The 18038-nt window shown below is 35.1% G+C and overlaps 3 protein-coding genes across 6 annotated transcripts; 1 reads left to right on the forward strand and 2 right to left on the reverse strand.

Annotated features, from left to right (window-relative positions):
- Nucleotides 1-343: 343 nt before the first annotated feature.
- Nucleotides 344-3147, reverse strand: LOC132599063 (protein ALP1-like). Of its 2 annotated transcripts, none has more exons than XM_060312291.1 (2): nucleotides 1644-3147; nucleotides 344-784 (listed from the first exon to the last, which is right to left on the reverse strand). In XM_060312291.1, the coding sequence occupies exon 1, from the start codon at nucleotides 3019-3021 to the stop codon at nucleotides 1690-1692; it is 1332 nt and encodes a 443-aa protein (XP_060168274.1). In that variant the 5' UTR covers nucleotides 3022-3147; the 3' UTR covers nucleotides 344-784; nucleotides 1644-1689. The 2 variants fall into 2 exon arrangements, with proteins under 2 accessions (XP_060168274.1, XP_060168273.1); XM_060312290.1 differs by lacking the exon at nucleotides 344-784 and adding an exon at nucleotides 835-1291.
- Nucleotides 3148-5762: 2615 nt separating this feature from the next.
- On the forward strand, nucleotides 5763-11055 carry LOC132599064 (zinc finger protein ZOP1). Of its 3 annotated transcripts, XR_009566758.1 has the most exons (7): nucleotides 5767-5937; nucleotides 7010-7210; nucleotides 8220-8343; nucleotides 9280-9375; nucleotides 9463-9861; nucleotides 10447-10559; nucleotides 10647-11055. XR_009566758.1 is itself a non-coding variant. In XM_060312292.1 (6 exons), exons 1-5 carry the CDS (start codon nucleotides 5929-5931, stop codon nucleotides 9819-9821), a joined length of 789 nt encoding a protein of 262 aa, XP_060168275.1. In that variant the 5' UTR covers nucleotides 5767-5928; the 3' UTR covers nucleotides 9822-9861; nucleotides 10447-11055. The 3 variants fall into 3 exon arrangements, 2 of the variants coding, with proteins under 2 accessions (XP_060168276.1, XP_060168275.1); XM_060312292.1 differs by having other exon boundaries at nucleotides 10447-11055; XM_060312293.1 differs by lacking the exon at nucleotides 9280-9375 and having other exon boundaries at nucleotides 5763-5937; nucleotides 10447-11055.
- A 4690-nt stretch (nucleotides 11056-15745) lies between these two features.
- On the reverse strand, nucleotides 15746-17065 carry LOC132599066 (uncharacterized). Its single transcript, XM_060312294.1, has one exon. It carries the CDS (start codon nucleotides 16907-16909, stop codon nucleotides 15953-15955), a length of 957 nt encoding a protein of 318 aa, XP_060168277.1. The 5' UTR covers nucleotides 16910-17065; the 3' UTR covers nucleotides 15746-15952.
- Nucleotides 17066-18038: the final 973 nt, after the last annotated feature.

The raw sequence follows: 18038 nt of genomic DNA on the forward strand, positions 1-18038 counted from the left end.
AAAAATTGATATGTTTGAATAAGCTAGTTTAATCAAAATCAACCGTAGGTTGCTCTTTTTTTATCTCGAAAAACATTTTGGTTTGATTTTGGAAAAACTAAAATCTCTTTCTTAATCCAGATGCCATTTGTCTGGGTTTTCGAACCAAAGGAGTTTGTCTTTAATATATGTAACACTCGTATGTGTTCCATAAAAAAAAAAAAGTATTCACTCGTTATACCGCAAATGTACAATAGGGCAGAGGCCCGGCCGCACGGGTTTCCTTTTCCTCAATCTTAATATGACCATTAAGTAACGGAGTAGACAGCAAATAAATTATCTACGAGTTAAGTGGACTTCGACGTATACTGAATGGGGAAAGGATATTACAGCATAAGATCTTCTACTACAAATGAGCAGTCGCAAATGAGTAAGCTGTGATTTCACACAAAAAGTACTCATAGTTTCACGTCCTCATGTGAATCTGAAACATGCCAGGAGAAAGTACACTATAACTGAATTTTACTTCCCTTCCCTCACCCGTCCAATCTCTCCCCGATTCCTCCCTTTCGAAGCAAAAACAAAAAGAAATGGAAACAAAACCAACAAGAATTATAGTACAACAGATAGCAGAACAAATCAAAAACATGACTTCAGAATTTTAATATTGCATCAACATCAAGCTTTGAGGAATATAAAATTGCACTAACATCAAGCTTTGGATTGCAAATCAAACATCATGCTGATACAAAATAGAAAGCTTCCTTTCGTTTTCTGTCTTCCAGATTGTTTACCATGATTTGAACTTCCAAAGCCAGAGAAATCAAGGAAAAAGAATCAAAGTCAAAATGGCAATTGGGAAAAGAAATGGCTCCCATTGATTATATTGGATCATACAAACAAGAATGGCACATTGGCCGTAGTTCTACTCTCCAATGTTTAAGTAAATATCAGGTATTCAATAACATTGAACCATGGAATCATCTACAACTAGTGGGAACCAAAATCAATGTAAAAGCTCAATTGCACTAAATTTCATATCCTGTTCCTTAGGCATAGAAATTTTGATCTAGCTCATACTTAATTTCAGTGTCTTCACGGGCATATACCAAATGCTATGGAGTTGCCTAAGAGCAGCTTCTCATGCATTTAAACGTTCAAGGATAACTGATGTGTGGGCTCCTTTGGGGGCAATTGTCTCATTATCACTTAAGAAAGGAAAAACAGAAGAAAACTACTCCAGATTTCGTAACTGAAGAATCATTGTGTGATTTCATCTCTCAGTCCTGTGTGTGGTTGATGACTCGGGATCCTGTTTTTTAACTTAGGTTAGGCAAATACAGAAATATAGATAACCGGAAGGTCATAATAGGCAGAATAAGGTGAAAATGAGTAGCTGAACAAACGATAGGCCAAGTATGTGCTAATGAATCACTAACAAGTAAATCTTTCTATTCTTACTCCAGCATAAATTCTTTCAGATAGTAGAGTTAGGAAGCAGCAAAATTATTCCACAATGGAAGCAATCTATTGTCAATGTCGAGGTACATTTGAGGTTACCAACTAGACTACAGGCAATATTCAGTACATTGCTACCCCTTGTCAAAGAGCAATATCAGCTAAGCATGAACCAAAAACTAAAATTAAAGTAAAATTATCCTTACATCAAAGCAAGCATCGGAAGATTTCCCTCGTTCTGGTAAATTCTCTCTATCTTGAAGAGAGCCGTTGATATAGATCATCAGCCAAGGCCTGCCTCGCGCTTCCACCATAATAATAGAAAGACTTCTCATTTTCCAACACTCTTGGAGGGGAACCATTTTCTTCTGGTTCTCTCCAAAGCTCTGGCTCGGGCTCCCTCGCAATCTGACACAAGTTATGCAACACACAACAAGCAACGATCGTTTGTGGTGCATGACTTAGTCCCACATTCAAATTCTGAAGAATTTTCCACCTTCCTTTCAACAAACCTATGGCTTCCTCAACCATCTTCCTCCCCTTCAACAAAGCCTCGTCGTAGGCATTCTCAGCAGGCGATCCAGTCCTATTCCCAGAAAATGGAGTGAACAAAAACGACAACAATGGAAAACACCAGTCCCCAACAATATACGGCCTCACATGTTGTCCTCTAACATTAATCCCTTTATCCCAAACAATATCACCAGAAATCAACCTATTATACAACAAACTATCTCTAAAATGCGTAGCATCATCAAATCCGCCGGGGGCTTTCACACAAACATCCCAAAATAACTTCTTATGATCAGCAACAACCTGAAGCAACACAGACGGAAACCCGTACCGAGTATAATACATAGACGAATTAACAGTATCGGATGAAAGATGGTGCAACTTCACAGCCGTTCCATCAATAGCTCCACATATATTAGGCAACGAAGTCAACTCCTGAAACCCTTGAGTGGTCTCAACAAGCCGCCTTCGACTGACAGGGATCTTAATAAATTCAGGGTAAAGCTTCGTAGCCAGCAAACGGGTGACCATGTTAGTAATCTTGGAGATGAGGTAAGGTTCAAGGCCGTAACGGGTAGCTAGGGTTTTAGCAGAGAACCCATGGAAGAGTCTAGAAAGAACCATAGCAACAGCGTAATCAGAAGGTAAGGAGAGTTGAGACTGAGTAATGTAGGGTTTGAGCTTATCAACAACAGTGGTGAAAACGGGATATGAAAGTCCGTAGAGGGAACGCCATTGAGCGTCACGAAGAGGTGCCTCCATAGCCCAGATGTGTTCAGTGGAAAGTGCACGGAAAGCTGAAACGGAGAATTCGGGGTTGGTGGGGGGTGGGGAAGAAGGGTTGTTATTATTATTATTGTTGTTGTTTGTTTTGGGGGTTTTCTTGGGGGGGTGGGTGGAGAGGTAGGAGAGAACTGAAGCGATGGTGAAGAAGAGGAGAGGGGCGGGGGAAGTAGAGGTGAGGAGGGTAGTAGGGGAGGTGGGTGAATCGGAGAGGAGAGAAGTGGTGGGGTCAAGGTGGTTGTGCAGATGAAGGAGATTTGTAAGCATTAGTAGAAAGGATTGATCCATTGTTTGGAGGAGTTCGCCGGAGATGACCGGCGGTGATGTTAATCAAGACAGTTCATATTGGGGGGCGTGGTGGGTGGACGAATTATTATTAACAGTAGAAGAGCAAATAAGTCCATGTAGTTTCCCAAATGTAAAAAACAAGCCCATCCATCTCAGTGTTAAATCGAATCATCACTTTATTACAGTCTTTACACTTACTAATTACTATGCAGAAAAAGTATTTCATCATAAAAAACTAAATTAGGAGTATGATGTTCGATATGTAGTATAAAATTTTACATTACAAATACAGTCTCTGCACAATTAAATTTTTGATAGAGAACACTATATAAGCATCATTCATATTAGGGCTGTTCAAAACCAAACCGCTACCAATAACCCAACCGCAAAATTGGCTTATTGGCTTATTGGTATTGGGTTATCGAATTAATGGCTGGTGAACGGATTAAAATATTATAGTTAACGGCTTATTGGTGCGGGGACGGATTATTCAATTTTCTTATTGGGTAAACCGTTAACCCGTTAAGAATTATCATATTTATATTTTTACCCCTAGGTAACATGTATATATAATATGTATTGTAAACCAATAACGAGTCTTCTCAATCTTTTCTTCAGATAGGCGCTGCTTAGATTTCTCTTAACCTCTGAATTTAGTTTGGAACGGAGAAAAATATTTGCAGAAGTGTATGTGCTCATAATCATAAGTTTGTTATGTTTCGGAAATTCAGACTTACTTTTGCTTAGTTAAAGAGTAGCTTGATGAATAGGAAAGTGCTCTTCAGTAGGAAATTCTCGTTAATTCCTCAGTTTATTAATTACAACATTTGTAGATCCTGAATTCTTAGAACACCGGAATACAAAATCACCGTGGAAGTTGGACTTCATGTGATCTTAAATTTCATTTTATCTTATTTTTAGCCGATACACCGCTCGATAACCACCCGATAATTGTTAATCCGATACCGAACCAACCGATATCTTATCGGTTGGCTAGCGGATTAGTACATTTAAAAACCGATAACCGATAAGCCGAACCGTTAAGCATAATTATCCACCCGATCCGCCCGATAAGCAGCCCTAATTCATATGGTAATGAATTCCTCTGTTTTACTCTTCATTTCAAGTTCATTTTTGATCTCTGGTTGTTGAATTTATTGTTGTAAAGTCGTAACAATATCAATCAAAAATTGAACAAAGCATAAAATCAACTTGTCCAATTAAATTGCTGCGTCGTGGATTGCCACTGCCTTAAAAGCCATTGCGGCCAGACTCCGGTGTAAATCGTTAAGGCCGATCACTTCTCAAGGTTCCACAACACTCTCAAACACTAACACTTGTGGCCGTAAGTTTGGAGTTGCACAAATATAATTGCCTAGAAACTCACGAAAGACAATATTTGAAAGAGAAAAGAAATTGTAGTATCTCACGTATTTCAATAAAAAAAAATGATATGTGCTTATCTAGGTGAAGGAAATCGGGAGCTACAATGGGCGTCAATGAGGACTTAATGAGCCATTAACTCGGCTATTAAAGAGAATTCTAATCAGCAGATTAATTCAGCCGTTAAAGGAAACTCGAAGAGTCGGCTACAAATATAAAATAATAACTCATTATATAAAATAAAGCTTTACTTAATGTAAGAGAATGAATCACAACATTTTTATAGTAAACATTGTAAGTAGAAATTCTACTATATGAATAAATAATTCCAATAGTTATGACTATTATGTATCAAACAAGGAGATAGTTGGATAAAACTCAGATAGAGAAAGTGTGTGTAATATATGTCTGTTTACAAATACATGTCATATGTTTCTGTCATGGGCAGAGCAAGGGTATCGGGAGGGGTTCATCTCAATTCTTTCGTCGAAAATTTACATTATTATATATGCAAGGTTAAAATTATTTGTAGATATATATAATAGAGGTTGAATCCCCTCGATTTCTTTGTATGTTTACTTATTTATCTTTTAAACCGCCTTGGTGAATTTTTTTTGACTCTACCTCTCTGTTAAGTTAACTATAAGGTTATTATCTACTTTGTTTCTATAAATTTGTATAAGAGATTTATTGGGAAATCAAATCTTTCTCAGGGCCGTCTTGTGTACAAATATATCTTATGATCAGGCGATCACTTTTCAATAGTATCTCATATTTCAATGAAAAATTAAGAATATTGTATAAATAACGGAATTTGTGTTTTCCGATATTAAATTATCCATTAATAACATTATCATAACTTGTGGAGAAAAAGATACGTACCCAATGATGTAAAATGTGAATACGTTTGTTAAAACACATATCTAAGAATTAAGTAAAATTCTTCTCTAAATTTATTCAAGACAAATAATTAGAAAAATTTATAAAATAACTATATGTAATTTTGTTTTTCTCGTTCCAATTTTGATTAAAACCATATTATATCTCGTGCTTTTATATTTCTTTGCACTTGCATTTCTTATTTAACGATGTGTAAATTGTAATCAAGAAACGGAATAATCTTCCATAATCCACACTACGTATATTAGATAACAAAAGGAGTCAGAAGAGTACAATAAATCAAGAAAATCTCGTAGGAATTTAGTAGTTCAGTTGGTTGGCTATCTAAATTTTTACCTTGTTGGTGAGGATTCGAATTCCTGTAATCCCCTTCCCCTACCCCTATGTAATAAAATAAAATAAAAAAGTTTTTAAAAAAAAATCAAGAAAATCTCTCAACAAAATTCTCAAAGCGGGTCGGGCATCTTTTATTTTATATTTTTGGGGACAAGATCCTCAAACATCTTTTGTTCAAAATTAGGGTTTAGAAGAAAAGGTCGTTGATTTTGAATAGGAAAACAAATTCGAGCGTGGGAATCACCGCATACTCTTTGCATTCAATCGATTCGTATATCTGTTGCAGCCATGACTGAGGTACGCCTCTGCTATTTTTACTTGCAGCTTCAGGATAACTTTTTTATTTATGCTTGCGAATTCCTACTAATTCCAACTAGACGATTGGAATTGGTTATTTGTTGTTTCTTTTGTCTACTCCTGATTTATCAACTGTCTTAACTTTTGCTCACTAGTGAGATGGACTAAATTTGGTAAACTGATATTTTTCAAAATTGTGAATTGGTGATCTTTGGAATATTACTTGGTTCAGATATGAATTATACAGTAGAAAGTATGTTAATGAAGCATTCAAGAAATGGTTTCATGGTTTAGGCACTATTGAGTTTGCATGCACCTTTAGTTGCTTATATGGCTTCCTTGTTTGTATGCTTATTTCGTTGTACATTTGGTAAGTGTTATGTGTCAATGTATCCGCCCACATATCTCATATCTTTACTGTATACGGTTTAGTATTCTTTCTTGGCTTAGTTGGCTCTAGATTTTCACTCTTCAGTTTTTGTCTCTTTTTTTTTTTTTTTCTTCTAAAGTTGTTTACCATTTCACTAGTTCTCTGAGTTGTGCTGGATACGTTTGTTTATTGATAGGGTAATGTACCATAAGTGTTTGGATTAATTTACAGGGTCAAGGTCTTTCTTGTTTTGTAGCATATTCATGTTTTTTTTTTTTTTTTTTTTTTTTTTGCAAAAATTTGTGAAATTGGCTATTAGTGTAGTTCCAGGCATTCCTATAACCAAATTTAGCTACTGATATTTGGAATTTGAATACCTACAATAATTTCATTCCATCCATTACAAAGTTTTTGTTTCTTCAATCACCTTTTAGTTAGGTTTGCTTTTGTTTCTGATTTAGTTCTGCTCTGCCTCTTCATTAATGTGTTTATTAGTGTTTCAGAATGTCCAGCCTCTTGTCAGAGTATCTTGCATATTTCTTGTTTCCTTAACCTGTTACTTTTCTGTATTTAGATTTCTTCTCCCTTTTCCCGCGACTTCAGATTAACAAAACACGAGATAATAATACTGCTGTTTTACTCTCTTGTGATCTATTTACAATTTTATAAATACGGCTGATTCTTACTTTTCTCATTGTGCAGTTTTGGGTTAGTCAAGGAAATAAATGGTGTGATTTCTGCAAAATCTTCATATCGAATAATCCTACGAGCATTAGGAACCATGAACTCGGTACGCGTCACAAGGAAGCTGTGGGCAATAGGCTCAACACAATGCGAGAAGATAAAGCTAAAAAAGAGAAACAGTTAAAACAAGCAGCCCACGCGCTGGAGCAAATTGAAGCAGTAAGTGCTATTATACTGGGATATACGTTAACATATAAGGTTACACATTTATGGCCAGGGATTTCAGTTTTCTGGTAACAAAGGATGTGATCTGAGGCTTCAAACAGAAATTTTTTATGTTTATATTTACTAAAGAAGATAAGACGGTCATGCAGCATTTGTAAATGATTTTACATTGTATGTGTGTGTATGCATTTGTCTAAATTTGAAGGTTTTCATCTTTACCTCGGAAGCAGACTTTCTCTTTGTGTGTGAAGATCAGTTAATGTTTGTTTCTGTAATTACATATCTGTTTTAAAAATTTGTTAAGGCAATCTTCTTCAAGTACCATTACTACAAGTCCTCCTTCATGAGGTACAGTGTGCTCAGCAGCTAGGGAAGATTAGTGTAATTTCATGTACAAGAGAAAAAGTCCCTGGAGAGATATTCTTTTAATTAGCAGGTTATGTAGCTGCTCAACATATGCTGTTGGTACCAACTTATATCCTAAAACATCTCAAAGTGTAGGGTAAGGCTGCGTACAAAAGACCCTTGTGGTCCGGCCCTTCCCCGGACCCGCTCATGGCGGGAGCTTAATGCACCGGGCTGCCCTTTTTTATATCTCGAAGTGGAACACTTGATAGAATAGATATCCTGATTAAAACGAAAAGATATCTCTTAATGTGGGTAAGCAAGTGTTACAATATCTGTCTTTCACAACCTGTAGGCTGTAAAGTACACAGCTCTGGTCATTTACACGAGCTCTTGTTAGAAAAGATGCATTTCCCTTCTTCCTTGGAATGCATATTTAGCTTTCATTTGTTTCTGGATTAATTAACATGTTCTTATTGCATAGGTTCCCGAAAACTTTCACGAGAAGAATTAATAATTCCTTTGTTTAGTGTCTTTACAGAAATTCATCCAATTTTGTCTTTTTGACTTGTTTTAAAGCAGTAATGGATGAGCTGAGAGGAGATTTTGAATGAACAAAATGTGATGGATTAATTATGTCTTTCATTTTATTTGCCAGAAAGCGCAACGCAGCTATCAGAAGGATATGGCTCGAGTTAAAGAGGCCAGGAGTACCAATATACAGGCACTGGCTACTCATGATAATGGTCAAGCGACTACCAAGGGATCTGCTGTATCAGAAGGTGTTCAAATTCTCTGATGTGCTATGACATTACACCTTTTACTATTTAGTTATAATTGTGTTGACTCTTAATATAGAAACAATATCTTTAAGTTGGTTTTAAGTAGAGGATACTTTTCCAAACAAAAAGAGCTCGTTATAATCATGAATAGTTCATAGTTTTAATTCATTTGACAATTTTGAGAAAAAACTTTTACTAAGTTAAATTGCATATGATTTAAACTATCATTTGACAATGTTCAGTTCTCCCTCTTAATTATCTGGATTGCAGATATTTTAGGTTAAATAAGTCTTTTAACTTTCATATACAAAGAAATAATCTCTGCTATTAGTTTTTCATTCTCGTTGTTTGGTTTTTGGTTTGCTAATGCTTTTGTACCTGCTGCTGGTTCTTTGCAATTCCTTTGTGACCACCTTGTTTAAAGCGATGCTGCATTTCACTCTGTCTACAAGATACCTTGATTACATTATACAAAAACAATAGGCAAAGTTAACTAATCCTCTTCTTTTCTGGGAACCACTCTATCAGGTCATTAAGAGATTAAGTGACAATATGAACAAAACTCCATGCCTTTCTCAATTTTTCTGAATGCTAGTGTTCTCTTTCCCAGATGATTTAGGTTTTGCTTTGGATTTAAATTTCTGAGAGGGTGAAATATTTCTTGTCTTAAAGAACTTGCTCATTTTGCTCTAGTGGTAAAGTTCTCTTCTATGTTGGGGGATTCAAAGGGTGCTGAAGTGAAGAGGAAATTAACATTGCTAGGATGGATTCTAACTATATTGAAAATTAACACAGTAGGTTTATGCTGCCTAAGAGTTCCTTTCTCTTCCGTCTTTTGGCTATTTACATCAGTTACTTCAAGGTTGAGTCAAAATGGTGGTCTTCTTAATGTTGACTTGATAATTGTTTGACCTAAATCTGTTTCTGTAATAATAGAGTGGGAGTATGACAGCTCATCCGGCTACTATTACAGTCAAAGTAATGGATGCCATTATGATCCTAACTCCGGCTTCTATTATACAGACGTTTTAGGTAAATTTTCTTTCTCAGAGCTCCAGTAAACTACCCCACACTTTTATTTTCTTCTGGCAGCTTGTTTAATTGAATGAATTGTGACAGGTAGGTGGGTAACACAGGAAGAGGCACTTGCTGCAACTCAAGTTTCTTCAACATCCGTTTCAAAGATACCTTTAGCGAAAGCACCTGTATCAACAATGGGTGCTGGATCCTCAGAAAATAAAAGCGCAGAAGCTACTCAAAGTGGTCCTCCACCAGGGCGTGTTATTTCAACCCCTCAAAATCCCACGAGATCTGTTAAAGGTAAACCTTCTTCACTGATGGTTAACAAAAGAAAAAGGGAGAATGAGAAGCCAAAAGCTGTCACTGAGGAGGAATCAGCAGCACGCAAGGCCAGGGAGGCTGCAAGGAAGAGAGTTGAAGAGAGAGAGAAATCACTGCTTGGTCTTTATAAGCATTGATTTGTGTATGCTTTATCAAATACTTTCTTGCTCAAAGGAGGTGAGTTTTCAGTATGATTGTGTCTAGCCTGAATCTAAAACTATCAGTCAGGAAGCTGTCAAGCTCCCATATTTAGTCTTTGGTGTTGTCTTCTCGGTGCCTTGGTGTGTCATTTTATGTCCTTATGCTTTAGTGAATGATGTTCTTTATGGGAAATTGTTTGTGCTAAATATGTACACTTGTTTGTTTACTTGAAATATTTGTCCAGTTTTATTCACTTTATATCTTGTTAGACCATCAAGGTCGTTCTTTTTTTTTTCTTGGATGATTGCATGGAGACTTTGCTAAAGGTTATTCATTGTTTATTAGTTGGAATCTTCTGATATGCAAATCATTAGGGACGTTCTCAACATCGCTATGCAATTCCCTAAGAATTACGTCTTGCTGGTGTAGTTAACTGTAAGTGGCATTAGAATGGAATTCAATGCTCTAATGTTAGGATCAGATCTCTTTTTCCCAATTTCATTTCTCCTCTATGAAAAGGAAGAAAGGGGTGGAGATAAAAGGCTGTTGTGGCTTTGTTACCGATCAGAAGAATTGGTCAGAGGTGTGATCTGAGTATTTTTCATCTTATATTTAATGCAGGAATATTTGATGAGGTGAGTCCACGTAAATGTGCTGAGGATTGTTCAGTGGCATTTACAACATTCAATCGTCCAAAATTCATCTTCATCATACACAATGTTAGGGCTGAGAAGGTGATTTTCCAACTGCTTCTCCAATTACTTGACTGATAGTTTATTATATCAAATCCCTTACACAAGGAGTCTGGGTGAGGTATGCAGCCCAATCTATTCAATCATTTCCAGCCAGTGAGTTGCCATTAGCATCGGGAAGTTATATGATTGTAGTATCATGTGCGGTTTCTGCCAAGTAAAACATTTGAACTTGCCCGCTGCTTTATACCAGTAAATGTGTGGCTTTATGGCCCAAAGTTGTAAGAGCGTACTGCAAATGAAGATATTTGGTTCGAGAACGAAACCGATTTCTTATTATTTCCATTCTGTTATAATATGCCTTGTTGACTTTCAAGATCAAGTTATCCCTTTGCCTTTGTTTACTCCCCCTCCTACCTAGTTCAGAGAAATGGAACGAAAAAGAGAATCTTTTTGTTTTGTTTTCTTTTCTTTTCTTTTCCAAGTTGTATTGGCATTGTGTTTTCGTTCTCTTTGAAGAATGCTTTGTTTCCTTCAACATTGTTCCTTTCTCTGAAGATGAGTGCGTGTAATTAATTGTTTATGCCTATGAAGACCCACAATATGGTTGTTGAGGAATGTGTTCTCTACCCCTTACACGTGTTTATGAGTATGACAACTCTATTTAAGTGACATTTGAGCATTGACTTAGGTGGGTCAGTTTATTCGACTTTGAATGTCAAATAAATCAGCCGTGATTGTGGAATTAGTAGTAATTGGTGTTCCAGTGGGTGTGGTCACGTGATGTATTTTGGACTTAAAAAGTGCTATAAATGCCTGAACAGTGCGAGCTCTTTGTGTTTCTTTCTTTCTGGACATCTGATTCTGGTAGCAATGGCGTCAATGGGTTCACACGAGTCTCTGTTTCATTAATTGGTTTATGTACCGGCTGACTTACACTAAGAAAAAAAAGGCTTGCAACATGCAAGACGAAACTTTTGTGTATAAGCTTTAATGATTTAAGTGTTGCTTTAATTCGCTACTTGTTTGGTTAAATCACTTCATTTGGTAACACCGGGTGCAGATTAATATTTTCTTTTACACCTGACCTAATATAATTCGAGCATAAGCTGATCTTAGGAAGAGATAGGTTCTATAAAAGCACGAGTAGAAACAAAAAAAAGAAAGCACGAGTAGGTAGACTACTTATAAAGCTGATATTGTAGTTTTTACCTAAGAAATGAGTAAGTCTGAGATTTGAGTTCTAACAGAAGGTGTAATTTTGACTTGTGGGCGTGATTGTGCAACAAAGAACTTTCAGTTTTTCGGGCCAAAAACTACACCCAGTTCATTTTTTAGTGCGGATTGCCATTCAAAAGCACTGGTCTTTAATTTTTACCCTTCGTCTATTATCATGAGGTTTGAGGTTTGAATTTCGGCTCAGTAAAAAAAAATAAAAAAAAAATTCGCAAGGCAGAGTTTCGCAGCAAATTAGGCATGTTCGGCTAAAAGTTAGGTCTTAAGGCAGAGCTTTGAAAAATTTCAATTGAGTAAAAATAATAATTTTTTTTTTGTCTTAATGTGAACCTCTTCCTTGCCGTATGCCTGAAGGCAAATCTCTGTCTTAAGATAGAGTTTGCCTTATGCCTGAAGGCAAAACTCTGTCTTAAGTAGAGTTTGCAGTCAAACACTTCCTGATGAGTTAGAGTTTGTAGTCAAATTCTGCTTAATCAGGTAGAGTTTGAGGCAAACTCTGCCTTAAGGTAACGTTTGAAACTTTGATTGAAGGTAGCAAAACTCTGCCTAAAGGTAAAGTTGCGAATTCAAATTCTATCTTGTTATTTTTTTTTTTGAAAAAAAGTTTTACTGAGTGGATGTTCGAACTTGAAACCAAGGGGTTTTTTGTGAAAGACAAAAATTAAAGACTACCAATTTGAGGGACAAAAATTAAAGACCACCCGCCGAATAAGGACAATCGTGCAAATTGCCCAGAGTTTCTAAGTTTACAGTTTAATACTCATGTTTGAATGTTTAGCATTCGATAAAGTTCTCTGGTCGTTAGTTCGTCGCTTTTCTTTCTGATGAAGTTTTATTCTTTTGCTTTCTTCCGTTAATTCTTCTGCAATATACTTTCCTCAAAGGTAACAATAACGGCTAAACGTATTTTTCAAGTTCAATTTCGAAGAAGATGAATCAAAGGGGACAAAAGGTTCAAATTATACTCTTCTAAAAAGGGGGAAAGAAATGGCAGAATTCACATATTTACCACCTCAAGGAATTCAACTGCCAAATTGGAGATGCATATATACATTTTCTTTTAGTATACTCTTCTAACGGAATTAGAATCTCACCGCTAGTTAGATTATGTTGCAAGCATCAAATTATAACTACAATTCCAGGACGAATAAGTGTATGAACATGCATGATATTTGATTATGATTTGTAATTTCTATAATCATAAAAAATCTTTAGCCATAAAGCATGAACATATATTAGAATAATTGTTGATGATACGTTCAAAACCAAGGGTCAGCTAAAAAGTTTATATTTTTACCTCATTTTCCTCCAAAAAACTGTACATCTGTGACGAGCATAAATTGTACTAGTAACAACCACCGACACCAGCACTGTAAGGTCATCATTACTATGTTAAAAAAAGTCTATTAGAATGAACAAAGTACATTTGGGCGTGGGGACACTTGGAATTTGTAAACACCAAACAGACCCAAATCATTGCATCCACCTCCAATCCATTGATTTAAGCTCATTCTTACCCGCCATTTACTCCCTAATCTAATCATAAGAATTTATGCTCGATTTAAGCCAAAATAAACCAAGACAACGAAGAATTAGGAAAAAGACAGAGAAAAGCTAAACGTATCTCATAGATATATTCAATGGATTTTCTTTCTTTTTCATTTGGGTATCCTCTAAAAAGTTGATTCCCACGATGGTGGTCGTTCCTACTTTACCCTACAAGATTAACTATTGGCTAAATAAAAGTTTGTACCAACGTAATGATGCTACTTCCCCCCAAAAAAGCACAAAGTTCTCTTCAATATCCTAGTTATTACTTTATTTTATTTTGAATATTTACTATAAAACATACCGTACATTTTAACAACCAACGAAGTAATTAAAAATGAAAACAATATAAAAAATTGGTGAAGTGTTGAGTGGATAATTAAAATTTTAATATACCATCGAGCTGTAATGGCATGGAAATTAATCTTATTATACCAGAAAAGGTCTCACCTGGCTACTAATTAAGTTGTTCCATGAAAGGAATATTTGCAATTTATAAACAACTAAATTGGCACTTCTGTACATACGCAACAAATATTATTAATTTTTTTTGGGTGGGGTCCTTCTTACTTGGTTGAACTGTGCCAAGTAATAGCAATAGCTGGACCATAATGAAAATTGTACCTCTAGGCTTCGACTTTCATTACTCACAGTTTGTGTAGTGGTCCAGCCATATTTGGTACGCAAATCTGCAATATTACTACAATCCCTCCATATTATCTGTTTTTATTAGTCTTAATCACAAAAATATTTGTCTAAATAACCTTTTATATTTGAAGGTCTCATTTATTAAACTCATTGAAACAACTTAACGAGGGTGGATTTGAAATAAAAATAATCCTTGCTTCTTGTTTTTCTAAAATGTCTAAAACAAATTCAATTTATCAAAACGATTAATGTATAGGACTGCATGGAGTATTAAAAGTTTTAGATTCTTGAATGACCTATATATAAAAGTTCTAGTAAATGTTTAGAAACGTGGATAACACGTCCAGTATGTACTTCGTCACATTAATTTTATGCAAACTTTTGTGGACTTTAGTAGTCAGATAGTACATGAAGCCGCACAAATATGGTTGTCGACCAGCCGAAAACTATTTGTCATGATGATCTACTTGGTCATGAGCTTCTAATGTAAAATATTACCATAATTAAAAATGTAGAGTACTAACTCTATTCATATTCATACTCCATAAGGAATGCGACGGAGTTTCTTTTCCCAACCTTTGCAACCAAACTTTTACTTTGTAACAAAAAAAAAAAATTTACTTTATCGAATTAATACAAATGGAAAATATCATCATGGAATAAAGTGAGGTGCGTGAGATTTTTTTTTTTTAAATTTTTTAAAAATTAATTTATACCATTAAACAGAATGTCTAGGGCCCATTTTATTAACAATAAAAACTACTCCGTACAAGCATGAAAGCTAAATCTTACCTTACAAATCCTAATGAGATTCTTCCACACTTAACCAGAGATTTCGAGACTCGCATGAAAATGAAAAATACCAAAAACATGCTTTAGAAAGGTCTCAGATTATTTTGGTTAATGACTTAATGCAAGATGAAAGACGAATAAATTCATATAACTTCGATTCGTTTCTTGTAGCAAGTCCAATTAGTGGCAATTAACCAAATAGGCCTAAAGTAACTATAGCTTTGTAATGTATTTTGTTTTTGAAAATTTACAATAGTGTTTTAATGATGGAAGTTATGCAAGGTGATATTCGATTATCAATTCGTACAAATCATGAAAGGAAAAAACAACTATCAACTATTTATTGGTTCGAATACTAATTTATGGCAAGATTCCATAGGTAATGAGTACTAGGAATCTTAAATTGTTCAAGACTTCTAATTTAAACACAAAAGTGACCACCTAATTCTTTTAACTAAAAGCAGTAAATTTAAAATAAAAATAAAATTAGTGCTTGAAATCCGAAGACTTCATGTGGATTAAAAATTATGGTCACTTTTCTTATACAAGTAAACTAATCAAAATGTGTTTTACACTTGTGAATAGTCCTGAATATGAGTACCAAAGATGTGCCATCCATAAAGTTTAGAGCAATGATATATGTATAAACTGAAAGAAGATTGGAAATTATTGCAAGAGTATACTCGGTAATAATAGCTAGCATATATCAACCATTTTAAATATAATAATACTCTAGTGAAACTCTCATACGCACTCTTACATGTTACATTCGACAATTGTACCCTATTGACCAAAGTTTCACTCACAAATTTATCAAGACTAATCCAAGCTCAATAACTTTGACAGTAAACCTTCGAATCAAAAAGTTGTGAATCTTCAGTACTATTATACAAACAAGTGTATGCAAGAGCATTTCGGGGTTTGAGCCGTTGGGTGTAGAATAGCCTTTGTTATAGTACATTTTCGGTGTGAATATAAATTTGATCGGACTAAAAAAAGAAGACTTGTGGAAGTGAACGATTTATGCACAACAAGAATTCGTGTAGAATACATAAAAGATGAAACTGTAAGCACTCTACGTTTCTCTCTATTGTATTTAAAATATTTTTCGAGAGAGAAATAAATAACAATTTTTTTTTTCCAGAGGAAAACGATCAATTGAATAACAAAAATTAGCCAAAAAAAATTACAGATGGAGACAATCTGAAGTATCAACGGCGACTCATAGACATAGAATTAGCGACACTTTTAGAAACAGAATCCTGCAACGCTGCATTGAAACCTAAACAACCCAATAAGCCCTGTTTGTATGGTAAAAATGTTTTCTTCTTCATCTCTTCTGATACTGCTCTGTTCATAGTATAATGCAATTCATGGGCCGAAACTGACCCTTTTTTCTTCGATCTCGGCCCAACACTGTCTGTTGATCTGAAACTGGAATTTTTAACATCTTCTTGATGGCTTTTCTTCAATAATTCATACTTGTTTAATTGTTCTGTACTACTTGGTCGACCTTCTGAAGAACTTCTAAATAGCAACAAGTCTTTGATTTTCCATTTTTTGGACCAGTTTGAGATCATTGAAGAAACTGAAGAAGACGAAGAGGAGGAGGAAGAAGAAGAAGATGATGATGATGATGATACAGAGGCTGATTTTTTCGCGGTTTCTTGATTGCTTTCATGATCAAATAATAAGTCAGATACTCTCAATTCTTTGTTTCCCTTTTTTGAAATCTTTTGTGGATCCTCTGTTCTACTCTGTTTTTCAAAAGCTGCAACAAATGGATCAGAATCTTTCTGCTTGAACAATTTTTTCGGGGATTTTGGAGAATCCATGTGTTTTCCTTCATACTGAAACTTTGATGATGGTTTCAAAGGTTTGATTTTTCCACCATCAAAGAGTTCATCAGCTGCTGAGAAAGAAATCCTCTCCAATTGTCCACTGAAATCAAAAGCAAAATCATTATCTTCATCTGGATTAGTGTTAATATCTTTCTCTTTTGGGATATCTTCCCAATTGAAATCATCGTAAAGAGCAGAAATACGAGTAGGACTAGCAGGTGCACTGTAAAATAACGTGGCAGCACGTGGAGGGCTTGAAGGTGCACTCATGTAAGGTGTATTACAACCACTGAGTGGTGGAGATGGCATCATCACCTCTATCTCCATTTATATACTGTATTTCTTTCTTGTAGAGAAAAGAAGAGAAAAATAGTGAAAGTTCAGTTTAGAAAACAGGAGAAGAGAATATTGATATATAGGAATAGAGGAAAGAGGAAGGAAATAGAGGAATTGACTCGAAGCAAATTAAATGACAATGGCTATGGGCCAATGACAGAGACATAGTCTCCTTTTATTATGTATGTTTTTTCCTTTCCTCTTTTTTCTATATTTTGATCAAGACTCTTTTACAACTGCTTAATGTGATGACACGTTTGCCCCCATTAGATTGTGATCAGTAGTGTCTGTTGTGAATTGTGATTGAACTTGTGTAGTAGGGGTTTGATTGTCCATTTTGTTAGAAAAGAAAGGGTGATAATAATCTGAGGTAAGATTCCGAATATTTTGTGATTTTACCGTTTGATTTCCATTTAAGTAATTGGTGTTTTTCCTTTTGTTTAAAATTCAAATTAAAGGATTGTAACTTTTAGTCACGATGATGAAAAAATTACGGCTAAGTTAAAGTCAGCCAAATGCAGCTAGTGGATATCTAGGCTGACATACACATAATCTCTCTTTCTGTTTTTCTAAACGAGGGAGAAAAATAAACAAAGGAACAAAGATAAAAGAACAAAATAAGATGAGAAATGTGCAAATTGGAGTAATCAAATGCAACTTTCACTCAGTCCTATTAAACCTGACAAAAGATGCACTAATTTTCTTTCCCTTGTTTGGTTTGATATTCCTATGAATTTCTAATTTTCTTTTCTTGCAAACCAAATAATGCCTTTATGTTTTCAAACATTTTTTTTCCTTCCCAATTCTCTTCAATGATTTCCAATCATAACTCTTACAGTTATCACCGCGTTTATTAATGATGCTCATAATATCATGCAGATTTTAACTATAACCTCATGTCCTCATCCCCCAAACCAAAAGTCAAATTTGCAAATTAAAGGACCAGGTTTGCATTTTTATTGGTGAATTTATTAGGATGAAAGCGTTGAGACATATTTAGAAGGAAATTATTTGTAAACACTCATTAAGCAGGACCCATTCTGTTCTTTGATCTAGCATTGGATGTGGATCTTCATTTCTCCTTGTTTCCATTTTTATAAGTTTTTAAATAAAATTGTGA

This window comes from Lycium barbarum, chromosome 6 (genome assembly GCF_019175385.1).
Source record: "Lycium barbarum isolate Lr01 chromosome 6, ASM1917538v2, whole genome shotgun sequence".
Classification (NCBI taxonomy): domain Eukaryota; kingdom Viridiplantae; phylum Streptophyta; class Magnoliopsida; order Solanales; family Solanaceae; genus Lycium; species Lycium barbarum.

Coding starts and splice junctions, on each gene's coding strand:
- LOC132599063 (XM_060312291.1), bottom strand. CDS start 3,021: ATGGATCAATCCTTTCTACTAATGCTTACAAATCTCCTTCATCTGCAC.
- LOC132599066 (XM_060312294.1), bottom strand. CDS start 16,909: ATGGAGATAGAGGTGATGATGCCATCTCCACCACTCAGTGGTTGTAAT.
- LOC132599064 (XM_060312292.1), top strand. Junction 7,211..8,219: donor CGCTGGAGCAAATTGAAGCA/GTAAGTGCTATT, acceptor TTTATTTGCCAG/AAAGCGCAACGCAGCTATCA. Junction 8,344..9,279: donor GGGATCTGCTGTATCAGAAG/GTGTTCAAATTC, acceptor CTGTAATAATAG/AGTGGGAGTATGACAGCTCA.